The following is an 18,843-nucleotide window of genomic DNA, read 5'->3' as shown; positions in this document are numbered from 1 at the left end:
ATATTTAATAATATATTAATAATAACAATAATGGTAAATTATAATCCGGTGCTAAGAATCGAGAAAGTTCTTCATTTCACCATTTTTGTCTCTCTCTCCACTCTCAAGATACGAAGCATATACTCCTTCTTCCTAAAAATCTGCATGTTTCCGATCGCTTTATCTACACACATTTTAGTGTTAAATGCGTAGATCCTTTCCGAAATCCTTGATTTTGGAATGGATCTGTTGAACCTGCCTGTCCGATCGCTAGGTTACTACATGTCTTCAATTTTTTTCTTAATTTTTTGTTTTGTTTTTTAGGGTATGAGTTCAGCGGAAATATAATCAAGCGAGATCGGAGTTTGTCTTCAGTCATCGTTGAACTCAAGAGTGTAAGATTCTGTACAGCTTACATCTCTGGTATATTTATTGTATAAATATTGTCTATTTGAATTGATTACATTTCTAATATGAAATATGAGACTAACTCTCAGTATTTGAATTATATGTTAATGTTCTATGTAGATTTCGGAGCTGTAAAGTGGGATCTAGTACATGCATGACCAGACCTGTAGGATCTGGAACCAAGAACTGGACATGAGCAGGTCTACAAATACAGAAGGTGCTTTTTTTTTTTTTTTCCGAGCTCTTGTTAGGGATGTGAGTGATGTGAGTGTTTAAATTTTAAATTTGAATATGTTCTATTTACTTTGTTTGCAAGTTAGTGATGTGAGTGTTTAAATTTTAAATTTGAATATAAAGTAACTAATCAAATGTGAATGTTCACAGAGTTATGCGATGAAGTACAAATTCAATGTGCTCTAATTGATGGCTAAGTATTCAGTGTGCTCTCATTGATGGCTAAGTAATGGAGGTTATTGAAATCAGGGACTCATGGGTGCCAATATAATGCTTTGAACACTAATTAAGGTAAGTTTAAATTTATTATGTGTCTGCAAATGTTTTAAATATTATTCTGTGTGTCTGCAAATGTTTTAAATATTATCTCAGTGGATTACAATAAGTTTAGCCAAAAGATAGTATTATAAATAACAATATTGATTTATAATAATAAAAAATATAGTATTATAATCCCTGTGTGATCATACATTTTGCACTATATGTATACAACTTTGCATAAGTGTATCTACTAATAAATACAATATGATTGTGTAATTGATGAACATCTTTCTTTCCATTGAAGCTTCAATATTACATCCCATCTCGTACCTGCACTCAAAGGCACCTTTTAACCACCTCACTCTCAGTTTCTTTAGAAATCCCAATAGTGTCCACAACCTGCACTTATCTTTCAACCTCCTCTCCAGAGAAGAAACCCTATAGAACACTTAGTTAATGTAGAATAATATAAGAGATAACCATGTTTGGAAAAAAAAAATAGATTTGGAATTACTGCCAATCATATCAGGACACTGAATAGCAAACATATCCTTGTCATTTTTTATTTGCATAACTGGTAAAGCATTGTGTAAATTTTAAAACTGTTACTCACAAACAGCAATTTTGAACACCCATGCCAGACCAACCAAACAACTAATTTCCAGTGGTATATTTTGACTTTCCTAAAGGAAAGAAAAATAGATTAGAACTTGCTTATTTGATTACAAAACATAAAAAAAAAAAAAATTTATAATGCACCTTTGAGTGATTTGCTTATACAAATTTTACTATTTTTACATCATTTACTTGCTACCTATTTGGGCAAATGATCTGCAATATTTTGTTTGCCAAATATTTGCTGCCATCAGATAAATAAGAAGTAAAATTCAGTTGATTTATATAAAAAAACACCAACCACTTTCCTTCATACTTTATTTTTGATGACTTCAGTACTCTCTTTCACTTGACTTTGCCAGTAAACTTGAATTCCTTGCCATAGAGTAGGTGTATCATGACTTCAATGTTGTAGCAACATATAACTTTGCATTACTCCGCTTAAGCTAACACAACAAATTAGATAAACAAATAGTAATCAATATAGATTTAGAGTAATAGAAGTTTAATGAGTTTTAATTTGACACTTAAGCCAATAGCAAAATAGAAAGCATGAATAGAATTGATAGCACTGTAACAGTGCTACCAATTAAATACATCCAAAATCCATAGAAAACAGCATTACAGATCTAAAACTGTCCCCACACACAAACTTCAAATTTTTTGTGGTTTCACAGTGGTGCATCTTTGTTCGATGAAGAGAACTGGTCCAGAATGCATCTTTTGACTGTGTCTGAATTTTCAGTTGTACAGTTTTTAAATGTTTCAAAATAGAATGTAAATTAACAAACAGAAATATAAAATAATTATCCAACTTTGTATCAGCTATTAGGAATTCAATCAAATTCGAATATAGGCTTTCCAGATTTTATTGACTGGCGAGTAGATTTCAACTACTCTCCCTATCACATCTATTGAAAAAAAATAGTTGTTAAAACAGCAATCAGGCAGTTAATTTGATATAGGATTAAAAAGATATTTGCTTACCAAATAGCTCATTGTCATTAACTTCATCCGGATTCCTCAATGATTCGAAAGACCTGAGGCAAACATCTATGTAGAGAATAGTTTTTGTTTACTCTCTTTGACAGCAGTGCTATAGTTAAACTTAATCAGATACTTATGTCCAGTTGTTTTATAGGTGTAGTACCACATGATAAAGAGCAAAGTAACCTATTATAGTACAGATTATATAAGTTCTATTCGTATGATAAAAACAAAAAAAAAACATGGCTCTTTTGTATAAATCTGCTATTTGTATGGTAGAAAAATATTTAAAAGATTGCTTTCTAAATCATTTTTACCTTCTCATCGTGAAATATTCATTCTTTTACTCATCGTAATTTGGCCACTTCTCGCTTGGTGTGCAGACTAATGTTCTTGACCAGTACATATTGAGAAGGCATTGGATATTTTGGCAGAGTATTACGTTTGTATTGTATAGAAGTCAGATTGAACTTCTTCATCTCATCGACCTCTATATATAGAGATGGAATGTGCTATGAGGACTGTTCTCCTAGAGAAACGAAGAGTCCTACTTTGGAACAATGAGAAATAATCATTTTGTTATTTCAAATTTCAAATTACTTATTTTCAGAAATAGAACATATGTATTAGTTGTAAATATTAGTTCTAGAGTGTAAAATGTAAATTGTAAATTCAATTTCATTTTTCCCTTTTCGACTTCCCAGATAGTTCGAATATTGTGCACCGGCCATCTTTAATTCTCGTAAGTTGCAAAGCAATAAATTAGCCAACTAATTACATAATTACTTATGTTAAACCTGATCAAAGGGTGTAAAACAGTGTGAATAAGCAATTAAATCAGATCAGTAATTTATGTACATAAAACGACGTAGTATTGTTTGAGCGGGAAAATGGAGCCATTTCATTGGCTGAATTCTTATGGCTTTAATATATAGGAAGATTATAACATTAATAAAACAATAATAAATAAATAAATTCTAACTAAATGTAACATTAATAATTGTATTATATTGACTTAAACACAGATTGATTACGTCACTGGATTGTCTCAAAGTTACGTTGGCGGAGCATCGAGCTGAGGAGTTGTCTTTTCTTATGCGCTTTATATTGAACAAGTGGAACTATGATGGGAAAAAAGACGGAAAAATATGTTAATTACGTGCTCGGATAATGATTATGCAGGGAACATGGATTTATCCTAAAATGATTGTAAATCTACACTTTTTGACTTGATAATTTTTTTTTTTTTTCATTTTAAACATAAATTGACAGATCACACTTTGTGTTAAAAAAATTTATTAATAAAAATGACAAAGATTAATAATATATTTTTTCCTTAAAGAGGTGAAATTAAGAAAATAATGTACCATCGCTATTTGTAACTAGTTTTTTACTATTCATTGTATCTTATCTGATGCTTAAAAATCGTAAATCTTAGTTAAATTATATTTATCACTTCAATGCTCCCTTACTTCTAAAAGTAAGTTCTATTTTCATATTTAATATATTTATAATACATTGACTTTTTTTTTTGACATCCCTATAATTCAATTGACTTTCAATAATAATAATAATAATAATAATAATAATAATAATAATAATAATAATAATAATAAAATAAGCCAACCTTACTATTTGGTAAGGTAGGTGTGATTTTAATTGCCAAAAGGTAACATAAGTGTTGGATAAAAGGCTTGTAACGTACACTCGCAAGCCTTTCGTTCCACATTCATTTTTTTCTTTTAAGAAAGAGTGACATGGCATTGATCATGTCATAATGAAATGAAGAAAATTATAAGGATAAACTTGATCTTACTTTTTTTTTTTATTTATAAGAAGGGGATACCCACTGAAGTTCAAACCAATCATCTCTCGCATAACAGAGTAACATGGTACCATTGGATCACAAAATCATTGGTAACTTGATCTTACTTGATTCAAATAAAATTAGTCAAAAGCTTTCATAATATTAAGTTTAGAATTAGTATGTAAAATTGAATATATTTAGAAATTATATTAAAAGTATTATTAAAAATAAAAAATCAAATTTAAAAATTATAAGAAAATGCTAATAGAAATAAGCAAAGAATAAAAAGTTGATTTGACCAATGAATAGTAATAAATAGGACAAATAAAATGAGACAGATGGAGTAATATATAATAGGATGAGTTAGTTTAATCAAGGAGTTGGGTGTAGAACCCTTTTGACCTTTATTATTCACCAATTTTATAAGAAAATATAATTAAAGATGGTTGTTTTTCAATTACACATAAATATTATAGTGATTAAAGATATTAGGGGGGTGTTTGGTAAATTGCTGTTAGCTGATTTGGTTAGTGGGTTTGACTGGTTGATTTAACATTAACTGATTGTAAAAAATATTTGGTAATTAGCTGTTAGTTAATAGTTGATTGCATGCAATATTACTTTCTTATAAAAGTTATTGAAAAAGTTGTTTTGAGTAACTTTTTGAATTTTAACATTTTGAAGCAAAAAATTGTTACAAAAAGTTAATTAATCAAATACTCATATTGATTGTGTAATCAAATCAAACAACAAATAATGATTATATAAACTAAAATTTACTGATAAACTAATTATATTACCAAACAGGGCATAAATCTTTAATCAATCTCTTGATTTTGAATTTATACAGCCTTCATTATTAATCACGTACTCCCATTTCTAGTTGCGTGCGCATGTTTTGACAACGTAAAATCATTCTTCCATCTTCTTCCCACTTCTATATTAAATAGCCAAACATATGCCTATCGCAACCACCATACGCCCCAGTCTTTTAATTGTTGGAAACTACTGGTATTAGCAAAATTGGCATTTGAGTAGTCATTTTGTGGTACAAATATATGTGAGATTCATTTCCATTTTAGATCGGGTCAGAGTTAATTATAATTCTTCTAAGTCAAACAAATAAATCGATATATTGTACTATCAAAATAAATAATGGGTAAATGAAAAATTGATTCTCAAAGTGTACCCATAAATTTAAAAAATAGCGTTTGGAAAGCTTGTAAGAAGTTTGTCTCACATTAGAAAAGAAATGTGAATTTACACTAGTATATATACCATTCATATTTTTGAGAAGTTTGAATTATATTATACAGCATAAAGGCCATGTCTCTCTGCATCATTGTTGCTAACAAATTATTTCTTAAAATTTAAATCCCTGTTTTTTTCGCACTTTTCTTTACCAACATTAAATCTATATATTAAAGTCCCACCATTTTTAACTAAATAATAATAATAATAATAATAATAATAATAATAATAATAAATCAATCAATCAATCAATCAATCAATCAACCAATAACCTAATGAATCAATTAGGCAATTTATATCCTACACCACGGCGCGCGTTGCACTATGCGCCTAGATGCAAAACGACGTCGTTTTAATTATTTTTTTTTTTTGAAATTTTCCGCCCCAGTGAATGGCAGTAGTTTTTTCTTTAAAAAAAAACTCGCTGTTCAAGAATGTACATAATGTTATACTAGAATACACATAATGTTATACATGAATGTACATAATTATATAACAAAATATGCATACTCTTTTTAAAAGATAATACACATAATCTAACATAATACATAATAAACATAAACTTTTAACATAATACACATCAACTCTTAACATAATACACACAAATTTTCTGATTCGGATGTACATAATTGTATAAAAAGAATGTACATAATTGTATAAAAAATACACATAACTGTATGAACCAATACACATAACGTTGTGAACAAATACACATAACGTTGTGAACAAATACACATAATCTCAGCAACTTCCTACCGCGCCTCCCAACACTACCCCAAAACGACGTCGTTTTGGGAGGTGCGCGGCGCACAGTGCTATGTGCGCCGTGGTGTAGGATATAACGATTGAATCAATTAATCTAGAGCTCATTAATTCAGGTAGAACCCAATTCTTATTGGCCTATATATCTCCAACAAGTGCAATTATTTAATGTAATAGCATTAAACAAATAGTGTGCTTCGAATATATTTTAATTATTGGTTAAAAAACTCAAAAAAAAAAAAAAAATACGTTCATAAGTGAAAAAGTAATGAATTTAAGTTTATTGTAAATATTATTGTACAAATACTTGATCGAGAGCAAAAGCTGACAATTCACGAATCAAATATCAGCATGCAGGCATATATAGTACGTGCCACTATGACCTAATAAGCTTTATGAATTGACAGCAATAATTCGCACATTCTTGTTTCAAAAACCACTACACGTCAATTTATGCTACAACCATACCTGCACAATTGTTTAGCAAAATATGCTAAGAGTACGTTCACATGTTGCGCAATAAAGTTTTTACACATACACGTTATATAACAAGATTAAATTATTTCGTTTTTCAAGAAATTCTTAATCAAGATTGCGGGTATATATGTACCGTTTTCTTGCATTGTATTATTTATACTACATACCTCCTTCACTATCCACTCGTCAAACAATCAACAACTACGTGAAATTTGACAAAATTTAAAAGGGAACAAACAAAACAAGAAAACAACAGTAGCAAAACAACCACACATCATTCATACGAGAACACTTGCTTAAGTGAGAATGTGAGAACAAATTGTGTGCATCCATCTAATATTTTTTAATGGTCTATATTAGATTAAGTGTGTTCGAACGCGAATTAAATGTGTGCAAACGTGATTAAATGCGTTTGCACACATTTAATTCGCGTTCACACACACTTAATCTAATCTAGACAATTAGATGTATGCACACGATTTGTTCTCACGTTCTCACCTAAGCAAGTGTTCTCATTGGGACCATATATATATATATGGGATCAAGTGCATTTGAGGCTTCCCGTGCGGTTGTGCGAGTGGACGCACGTTAAGCATTAATCTGACGCACTTAAAGTATACAACACACGCACATTAAGCACACAAACCTTACACATGTTAAGCACAAGCCTCACACATGTTAAGTATAAGTCTCACGCATATTAAGCACAAACCTCACGCATGTTAATCACAAAAACACACGCACCTTAAGTTTTAAAAATAACTCACATTAAGTACACACTCACGCACATTAAGTACAAAACTCACGCATCTTAAGCACACGACTTACGCACATTAAGCACAAAACTCACGCACATTAAGCATAAAACTCATGCACTTTAAAGTTTCAACAACAACTCACATTAAGTACACACTCACGCACATTACGCACAAAACTCACGTACATTACGCACAAGACTCAAGCACATTAAATACAAAACTCATGCATATTAAGCACAAAACTGACGCACATTAATCACCCGCACAACTGCACAGGAAGCATCCACCCGCACTGAAACTTTAACCTATATATATGTATATCACTGGCCACCTTAGCTGATCACAAATATGTCTACTAGCGGTTATTAAATTAGACACGCCACCTCAAATGATATGATGCATCTATATCAATTGCGATTATATATTGTCTTTTTTATTATTGTGTTTTCTTATTGAGTGTTACGTTGCTGAATCTTTAGGATATCATGCGACGACAGAAGCAAAAGAACATGCAGAAGATGCAGTAGTGGTCCAGGAAACTGGCCGGAAGACTAGAACTGCGAATTGAATGAAGCTCCTTCACTACAACAACCATAAATGCATTTATCAAGTGCGGTGGTTGATAAGGACAATTTCAGGAATGCTATTGTCCTATGTTATAATGTTAATGTTAAATAACTACTTGGTCAAAACGCCCTTAGGGTTTATTCACTTTATCTCTTTCATTTCTTTTTTTTTTTACCCAATAAATTCATTAATAACATAGTCTATGCACCCAATAATCCTACCAAGGATTAAGAAAAAAACAATGGAGGTATGAATTTGAATTTGTTCTAGGCACTATATAAATATTTGAGAATCAATTAAAGTATATTTCACGATGTACTTCTTCCACCCATCTTCAAAGAAAAAGCACTAAAGAACATTAATTCAAGATTATGGTTCAAACTTCAAACTAAAGAATTATTAGTATTTTTTCATCTTGATGCAAAAATACCTTATTAATTTCTCATAACTTTTATTAAATATTGTAAAAAGTTAATAAAATCAATTAATTCAAACTCAAAGAATCATTGTCCACAAAATGTGAGATTGTTATGCTGTGCAACCGTGTGCACCATGTAAGATGCACACAGAATTGGATTCATAATTTCTATACTACATATTTATAATTTCTATACTATAGATTCATAATTCATATACTGTAGATTCATAAAATCTATACTGTAGATCCATATATAATTTCTAAACCGTAGATTCATAATTTAAATACAGTACATTCATAATTTCTATACAGTAGATTCATAATTTCTATACAGCAGATTCATAATATCTGTACTGCAGATTAATAATTTATAAACTGTAGATTCATAATTTCTAAACTGTATAGTTATCAAATTATGAACATATAGTTCTGTGATTTGTGAATACAGAGTTCAACAATTGAGAATATAAACATAAAAAATTATGAACATAGAGTTTTGTAATTGTGAATATTGAGTTCAATAATTATGAATATGAAGTTCAAAAAATTATGAATATATCGCTTTATAATTATGAACATATAGTTCAGTAATTATGAACATAGAACAGTGTGCACCATGCATGATGCACACGGTTGCATAGCATAATTTGTCCAAAATGTGATCGAAATTCCCTTGCTCCTAGAGTCTCACACACTAGCTTGATAAGATAGTGAATGGGTAAAGTGAGTCATTGACCCATTAAATAAGAGGATGAATGCATGGTGCCTACAAAAAACCTATCATATATATTGGATGAAACCCCATACTAATTAACTACATCTATCAAAACTCGATCTTATATCATATATGTTGGAAATCTCGTTGATATAACCCAATAATAATCCTAAAAATAAGGATTATTATTTTATGTAGAAAAAAAGGGAAGGAAAGATGAAGAGAAAGGCTCGTGTTTGGTGTTGGGTTTTTAGCAAGAGTCAAGCGATCACTCTTTTCTTAAAATCTTATTTGCTACCTCCCACAAGTGCTAAGAGCGTTGTAGCCTAGGCTTCCCAGGATAAAACTTGCTACGATTTAATGTTTGAGCACCCAAACAAGGAATCCGGCGAACTAGAGCAAGATTATGAACACAGTTTGGCTTAAGAAATGAGTAGAGACAGAGAGTTTTGGGGCTGAAAATAAACTTTCTATTGTGTGTAAATCTGCTACTGCCCAACTCCTTCTTATATAGGGACTGGGGAGTGAATAGCCTTTATTATGGCATTTAAAGATGACATAAAGCCAAGCTTTGCAACAGCAAGCCACTACCTGAAGATTAAATTCAGAATTCAAAATTGAAATTAAAGTAATATTAATTCCGTAACAGATGAATTTAATCTCCACAACAGAACTCACCCGAACATGTTTCGGCCACGAACATGTTTCGGCCATAACTTGCTGTAGATCAGGCTTGAGCCAAGCCTTTTCGATCTCATTTTGAGATTTGATTTACAACCCCCCCTCCCCCTCCCCGCGCGCGCGCGAGAGAGAGAGCCTCTATGCTATACATTCAATAAGCATCTAAAAGACTCTTGTATAAATAGTGGGACAAATCCTCTTTCCAAACCAATGTCGGACAAAAGCTCACATTTTCCCTTCATTTTCCAACTCAAATGGGTCTACTTTGAAAATCAATATCTCATTCACCCATTATCCGTTTTGAGCGTACAATATATCAATCTCTTCGTCTCACTACGAAGAATCCGAATCCACTTTGACCCGACCCAAATCGAAAATGGACCCTACTGATAATTGTACCACAAAATAGCCACTTAACATGCCATTTTAAGCTATTTTTTCCAACAATATATAGTCCATATTTACTACTTAGATATTACTTGAGTGGCTCATGTAGACAAATTCTTAATGTAGACCCATTCACTGGATCCATAATCCACATGATAAAAATAGCCCATTTTTATTTAATTTACAATATCATGAAGTAAAAGTGATGGAGTAAAATTTGAGAATACATAATATAAATCTTCTAAGAATCCTATTGTATCCCATTGGAGATGTCGTAATAGATTCTAACTCTAAGGACAGAAGCACGCAATACGATAAAACTTTCCCATCCTATTGGAGTATTGGATCCTATATATTCTGATCTTGAATGGTTCTCTTAGTCTTAATGTTTAGCAAAACCTCACATTAATGGTGGGGTGACAATGCTGTTGCTTCTCTTGTTCCTTTCAATGTCAATTAACAATTGTTCAGTCATGGAAATCGTGATAATCAAATTGGACCACAAATCAATGAGAAGTAAGTCCATAAATTTTCACACTAGTCATTTATGAAAGATTAATGACTAAATACTAATTTTTGTTTCACGAGTATTAACAAAATGACAATTTTGATTTATATGTTTAATTCCTACAAAATTTTTATCTACTATTATTGTTTTAGTACTAATTTTCATTCACGACTATTATTTTAGTGCTAAAATTTATCATGCTGATCACCCCTCTATTTAAGACATGTCGAAATCTAAAATTTTTAAGGGTATATTCATCCTTTTCAACTTAAGATCCTAATTCGAACATAAATAAAAAGATTTAAACTCTAAGAGCAAATCTCAATTCGCAGTTCTCCTCCTTATCATACATTAATTTGATGAGAAAAACTACGATAAGATTGGTCTTAGGACATAAATCCCTTTATTCATGCTAAAGACTAATACTAGATGAACTCCATTCTTTACTCTTTTTTTTTTTTTTTACTTTAATTTTTCTCTATACTATGTGTCATTCTTTGATTGGGAATTGATTAATAAAAAGGGAGAACCATGGTTTTTATTCATTTTTTTATCTAATAAAAATTAAATACTTGGTAAGAGCCATACTCCATGGAATACATATACCATTTTCCTTTAAGAAATTAACATTAGTTCATTCCTTAATAATCAATCAAATACGTAGACCCAATCCTATTATTTTATAAATTCAGGTATAGCAAAAAAAAAAGAAGTTATACATGAAGTTAACACACACACACACACACACACACACACACACACACACACACACACACACACACACATATATATATATATATATATATATATATATATATATATATATATATATATATATAGATTTTGAATCCGGTGCACTCCCCCTTGTTAGATGAGCTCGTGAGTCCCTTTGCTGGCCGTTTATTAGTTCAATTTAAGGGTTCAGATTAAGTTTGCTTTTTTGCCATGTGCCTTTGATATGTCAGGATGGGAGGGGCTGTTTTGTACTTTCTTAATGGGTTTTATTACGGTGTATTTAATTCTCTCCCAATTCAAGGATTCAGATTCATTGGTTGTCTCTCCCACTTTTTTCCTTTCTCCACGTTGTATCTCCTTTGTTTTCTCCCTCTCCGGGCATAGACGTTTTTGGTGGCGTTCATCATGGATGGTTCGAGTTTCCGGCGATCTAAGAGGCTATGGAGGTCATCTGTGGGTTCCATTGCAGGTATTCTCAATCGCCCTTTTTAGTCGTTTCTTTTGTGGTTTGATTGCAAGGGTTGGGGGTTTTGTGGTCTGTGTTCGATTGCAGGGGTTTGGTTTTTTTGATCAGGTGTTTCATTTTCGTTGTTATTTTTTGGGGTTTCCTTTTTTTTTTGGGCGGTGGGGTTGTCGCTGCTTGTGTGTCTTTCGAGGGTGGCCGGACGGTGGCAGTTCAAGTCTGCGCGGCGGGTTGCGTTAATCAACCAAATAAATACCCATATGGGGTGTGTGCGTACATCCCCCTTAGTCTGTGCATAGTGTTGTAACGTGACCGGGGTATTGGCATGCCTATGGTATTATAATGTATTTTTCCTTGTATTTGGTTAGAAATCTTTGTTTCTCAGAGTGAGCATGAGTTTTTCACGTATTTCTAGAATCTTTTTGTTTCGAGATCAAATATTTATATTCATTGTATTTTTGGAATGCAAAATTTTTTACTGTGTTTTTTTTTTACTCTGGTTTGTGCGTAGTGTATGTACGCTTGTGCACTTTACTGTATAACTTTTTATTTCCTGGTCCCCGATGTGTATAGTCGCGTTTCAGCATACTCTGTGCGTGGTCAATTTATGGCATGAGTTTTTGTCGTCGTGTGCATATTAGTGTAGATTTGGTGTTGGGTTTCTCCATTGTTGGTTTGTAATGGATTTTTATATATGCATGTTTGTATTGGGTGTGAAAAATTGTTGAAATTTCTGGTATTGGGTATCGCCATTTGAGGTTTATTCTTTTAAAATTTCATGGTGTGTGTGTTCTTGCGTTAGTGTACGTGTTGACAATATTATGTTATTTTAGCTGGTTTTGGGGCTTACAATGTTTGGTGACATGGCGTTTGCGTAGTGGTGTCTCACTGTGTGCGTTGCATTATATCCCTTTGTGTATGTGTATTTAGAATGTGAAGTTAAATTCAATTTTTAAGGTTGGTTTGCACCAAAAAAAATAAGGTTAACTTGTATGTATTGTCATTTTCATTTACAATAGTCTATTGTCAAAAAAGGGGTATAGTTGGTTATAATTGAATGTTTGGTTGCTAATTCTGTGTGTAGTGGTGACTCACTATGTGCATGTTGCATTAATCTGGACTTGACATTACAGGGCTTTTAATTGGGGTGCCTGAACATTATGGTCTGTGTTCGATTGTAGGGGCGGGCTTCGAAGGGGTGATGCACGGGCCATGCTTGCACTACGCGCGCGCTTTTGTACGAAATTCTACTATTTCTGGCTAACACACACCGTGTATCAAATATCAATTGTGTTGTGTGTTCCGGGGGCATGCTCGTTGACACCTTATATGCTGTTTAAAATACTTTATGTTTGTCTCTTCATTTTTATTATGATGACTTTTGACGTATTTCGTTTATTTTAGTTAATTTGAACCGTTTTTTTTAATCAACTCTGAGTAATGCAATTTCCCCTCTCCTCGTATTCATTTTTTAACAATTTGATTGTGTTATTCTATTCCATGTTAATGTTCATATCTGCAGACGCACATGCTTTTCCAAGCATACGCCCGTTCTTATGCAATCACAGACACACCAATTACACGCACATGCCTGCAACTATAAAGCTGCTTGCACAAACTATTACCCACAATCGCACATACGTGGAACCCTTCAAAAACACGTTCCCACATACACGCACACACCTTCACACATACTCGCACACACTAACATGTATAAAAAAAAAATCGTGGCATAGTAAATCAACCAAATAAATACTCATACGGGTCTAATTCAACCAAATAACTTCCCGGGCACAAACCTACCAACATACACACACACACTAGTGTCTATAAAAAATACGTTTCATAGCAGACCAACAAATAATACCTATATCGTCTAATTCATTCAAAATGAATTAAAAATATCATTACAGGCACAACCCTTTATAATAATTATTTTGGATACAAAATGAAGAACAAACAAATTTCAAACCCCCCTAATCTACAACATGCACATGCCAATTTAAACACACGCACACACCAATAGTCTACCCATTACTCAACTGCTTTTGCATTCTTCTTTTTAATAAAAATCAGAAACAAAAACCCCCCAATTGCTTCGTGTTCCCGTTACATATTAATTGTTCAAAATACATCAACAAAACACAATAACAAATGCGTTAAATGTTCGTTCGCACATGCCATAGGTCCACAATGCACAAACCGACATTCAAAATCAATTTACAATTCAAAACAGCATCACCTACCCGTGGTAGTTCTCGCCATCTTCAACCTCTGGACTGTTTGTGTGCTTCAACACAGTTTGTTCACGGTTTGACTGTTACACCTACTAACAACAATGGATTACTACTACTTTCCATTAATTTTGTGATCTTTCATTATGTCAAAGATTCCAATCTATTTCTAACCAAAATTAGCACATTAATACAATTAATTTTAAACCTCCCTATTTAAAATATGTCCTTATTTATATTATATTCCTCATTCAATCTCATCCATCCATTACAAATTAACAAATGGATGGGATGTCTACGCACATACTTTTTGTTGTCTACGCATCATCCCGCCATCATATCGGTCAAACAAATAACCTTGTACGCACCCACCTGAACACGAACACGCTACGCTCGTCAATGGACTACTACTTCGTCCAACAACCACACCCCCCTCCCACACCCCACCGGAGAAAAAAACCCATTCTTTAGTATATGCACAGACGGTGACATATAAATGCACTTACCAGTACTGATACTAGCCATTTGAGAAATGTGCTCCAGCTTTGTAATAATTGAAACTATTAATTTCCATCCACAAATCCCTAAAATAATGCTTCACATTCCAATAATATTATGTCCATAAATAAATTAGAATTACAATTACTAATATAACCTTTACATTGGTAAATGTCCTTAATTACTACTCTAATTTATTATAATCTCAACCATTGATGGAAATTGAATCAATGGATATTAGGAGGCCTCATGGTCTCATCTATTAGAGGAGGTGCACCGGATTCGAAGCCTATATATATATATATATATATATATATATATATATATATATATATATATATATATATATATATATATATATATATATATATATATATATGGGAAAAAGTTCCCGTGCGGCGGTTACAGAATACACCAACAGTGTAAGGGAAACGCATCACAATGAAATGCAAAAAAATATCACAGAATACACAACAGACCCAAAAAATACATCATATAACTCATCACACCCCAATTGTGTATTTCTGAACACTGTATGGTGTTTTTACTCACACCTAATGATGTGTTTTTGGTGATGCGTACCAAATATGTGTGTATTTTTGTGGTGTATTTTTCTAATGTTGATGGTGTATATTTGTTGAACTATTGGTGACGCTGCACCGTCGCATCTAAGGACACCGCCGCACCTGAACCCAATAAAAAAAAATTAAGTATTTTCTTAAATATAAAATAATCAATAACAGTATAATGGGATAATGGGGAAGGAAATTAAGAGAAGTAGGAAATTGAATTATTAAATTGGGTCCATTATATATATATATATATATATATATATATATATATATATATATATATATATATAAAAGTGTTCACCATATCTCCATTTAGGGGTGAGCATGGATATACTAAATCATTCCAATCCAATGTACATCCACAAAGTAAATGGGATGTGAATCCACCCAACAAAAATATGTCACTAATGAATTAAATGGGATATTTGAAAATTTATTGTCATTTTTATTTTTGAATGTTTAAATTCTTATATTATTATTTTATTTTATTTTATCTTTTTTACCTTAGAATTTTCTTTGACTAGCATCAAATATGTCATTGGTGGATTGAATTGCATGAGATCAACACCCCTAACGAATGCATATACTACACCAAAGCACATCTATCATTCACCTTAGTAAACTAGGACTACATAGGGATAAATGCACTTTTAAATTACTGAAAGTAGTAAAAGAAAGAGGCTATTAGTAAATGAGTAATACTACACACTCTTTTATCTTTTTTTTACCCAGATATTTAACTTTAATTGATTCAAAAAAAAAAAAAAAAAACAGTTCATAAATGAGCTCTCTTCGTGAGGGAGAATTTCGGAATAACCCGAGTTCGATTTCTACAAACAACTATTTCCCGGGTCAGCTCCCAACCTCTCGGAGCTAATGGGGATTAGAAAAAGAACGCTTTCATAAATTTTACTCAATCACTTTTTTTTTTACAAAATTAAACTCATATACTTAGATAGAGTTACACTCCACCTGAATACATCTATCATTCACCTTAGTAAACCAGGATTACATATGCACTTTAAAATTACTGAAAGTAGTAGTAGTAAAAGAAAGATGAGAGATAATTTCTCATCATCTAAAATAATTCTAATCTGGATCTTGCAAGTCTGAGCACCTTCTCAAAGTGGTGGCCGGTATCCGGCGGATGGGCCTCAATTCTTGCCCTGTCCGGCACCACCCACCGCCCGTCGCTAGTCCTCACCATTCCTTTGTTCTCATCTTGCCTCCAGTAAGGCGGCACGTCAAGCTCACGCTTCAAGAAGTTGGAGTCCTTGTTCACAAGCGCAACATCCCGGCCGGTCGCCGACCTGAACGGCTGATCCTTGCCGTGGAACCCGTCGACGAGGTGCAAATGGGCTTCCAGATTATGCGCACACCCTATATCGCCACTTTTCTTGAGGAAAGGAGAGTGGGTATGATCCAAAGCCAACTCCACTCCCACATGAGCATAGCTCCATGGAAATTGCAGAGTTTTCTCTAGCTGTTTCTGGTACTGAAAATTCTCGTTTGCGATGATCCCCGGCACCGTGGGGACCTTGTCGTGAACGTTCACCACCCGCAAGACCCTAATCCCGAGCTCTTCACACCGTTCTTTAAACCTTAAGTTGCCCACGCGGGGGCCGGCGAAGGAGAAAACGGTGATCGGGATTCTCGTGAGGGAGTCGTCGTCGTCGTGCAAAATGTTCACTTTCATCTCCGCTATGTCATAAGCGCTTAGCAAAGCCAAGGAAGCTCCCAGGCTATGCCCGGTGACCGTAATGCTAAGCTCCTCGCCTCTGTACTTCTCTATCAACCGGTTCACTTCCGAGAGGACCTGTTCCCGGGCAGAATAGGTGCAGAAATTGCAGGATTTCTCTTTCTTGGTGTAGAGGTCGAAGAAGCCGGACTCGATCTTGATGTCCGGGTCGTCGCGGAAGTGGGCGGGGTGGAGGATGTTCTTGAGGTCGTGGATCCACTCGAGGTAGGTGACGGTGCCGCGCCAGGCGATGACGATGTCGCGGCGGCCGAGGCGGCGGATCTCGTCGGGGTCGGTGGCGACGGCGACGTAGCCCATCCAGTTGGCGTGCTGGCTCCAGATGCTGCTCACGGTGGACATCTGGAAGAAGTTTGGGAGGTTGATGTTGGAGGTGGCGTAGAGGTAGCGGCTGATGTCGTAGCCGCGGTGGGCGATGCCGAGCTTGTGGAAGAAATCGGCGGCGGAGTATTTGCAGGTGCCGCAGTATTTGGAGTGGGGGTCGAAGTCGAAGGAGTCGTAGCAGGCCTGAGCGAACTCGCCATAGCGAATGATTTCTTTGCGGAGATGAGAGTTCATGGGGTCTAGTAACCCTTCCCAGTGATCCAATCCTTGGATTAGCTTCCATATTTTCTCAAGAGGCCTTTGGTCTTCCATGTATTCTTCTACTATTTCTTCTTGTGCTCGTTCTTCTTCTTCTTCATTTTCTTGGTGGGGTGGTTGTTGTTCAAGCTGCGGTGGGGGTAGGCTTGAAAGGGTTGAACACTTGAGGGAAAACTGGTGAGATGATGACCTAAGGGAAGAAGAAGAGGGTTTTATGGGGAAGAAAGAGACTTTGTTTAATGATAATAAGCCATCTTCAAAGCTGCAGGGGAGGAGTTTGGGGTTGTTGAGAGAGAAATGGAGAGAAGTAGCCATGAAAGAAAGAAAGAAAGAAAGTGTTGTGGTTGCCAATATGATGATGGGTTATTGATATGCAGGCCAGGCCAGACTGCATTATTGTGAACTCATTTTCTTTCTTTTCGTTTTTGGGTGGCAGATTGTGGGAGAAATAGATAATAAGTAGTGAAAAAAACCTGAACCTCACGTTGTTCACATGAAACAAACAAATTAAATTAAAGCTTATAAGGTCTGGGCCTAGACTGTTCTAATCTGCTCCAGGAACACATCACTACATCAGTAGTTCATCACTCTTAATTATATATTATATTATTTGACTTGTCTTTCTTTCTATTGAATGAAACATTGCTACTACTCTAAATCAGTAACTCCCAATAAAGAAGGGTTATGTTGAAGCCATGCATAAATTGAAGTGTTATAGAATTTATATATTAAACAGAATTGGACTACCTTAGCTTCCAGATGATCATGAGTCAATGCAATCATGAATGCTTTGATGTCTTGGGTATATGCATGTAGAAAGCCTCTTTTACAAGTTATCTAATTACCCATGAATATTTTATAAACTACTTTCTTCCATCTCATTTTATGTGTTCCATTGGGTTATCTAAACTTGATTGAAGTTATTTTTAATTCAATTTTTATAATATTAAACTTAGTATTAGTATATATATAATTTATATATTATTAAACACAACAAATCAAATTTAAAAAAAAAAAATATTTTAAAAAATTAAAACAAATAAAAAAAAGAGTTTGTTTGAGCAATGAATTGAACAATAGACATGACAATTAAAATGAGAAGGATGAGTATCATATTTTCAGATTTATGCATAATAATTAAGGAATTTTTCTTACCACACTATGACTAATCATGTTCATTTTAGATAG

At 33.7% G+C, this 18,843-nt stretch overlaps 1 protein-coding gene and 1 long non-coding RNA gene across 2 annotated transcripts; one reads left to right on the top strand and one right to left on the bottom strand.

Annotated features, from left to right (window-relative positions):
• Positions 1–50: 50 nt before the first annotated feature.
• On the top strand, positions 51–3,080 carry LOC109154567. The gene is made up of 4 exons (XR_002049745.1): positions 51–374; positions 508–604; positions 772–912; positions 2,868–3,080. It is a non-coding gene; the product is annotated as an uncharacterized LOC109154567 (long non-coding RNA).
• On the bottom strand, positions 3,060–18,113 carry LOC109154566 (phospholipase A1-Igamma3, chloroplastic-like). The gene is made up of 2 exons (XM_019302346.1): positions 16,391–18,113; positions 3,060–3,090 (listed from the first exon to the last, which is right to left on the bottom strand). Exon 1 carries the CDS (start codon positions 17,968–17,970, stop codon positions 16,396–16,398), a length of 1,575 nt encoding a protein of 524 aa, XP_019157891.1. The 5' UTR covers positions 17,971–18,113; the 3' UTR covers positions 3,060–3,090; positions 16,391–16,395.
• Between the last annotated feature and the right edge of the window lie 730 nt (positions 18,114–18,843).

This window comes from Ipomoea nil, unplaced genomic scaffold, assembly GCF_001879475.1.
Source record: "Ipomoea nil cultivar Tokyo-kokei standard unplaced genomic scaffold, Asagao_1.1 scaffold2647, whole genome shotgun sequence".
NCBI classification, from domain to species: Eukaryota; Viridiplantae; Streptophyta; class Magnoliopsida; order Solanales; family Convolvulaceae; genus Ipomoea; species Ipomoea nil.
This window is presented reverse-complemented; position numbering and strand designations above follow the sequence as displayed.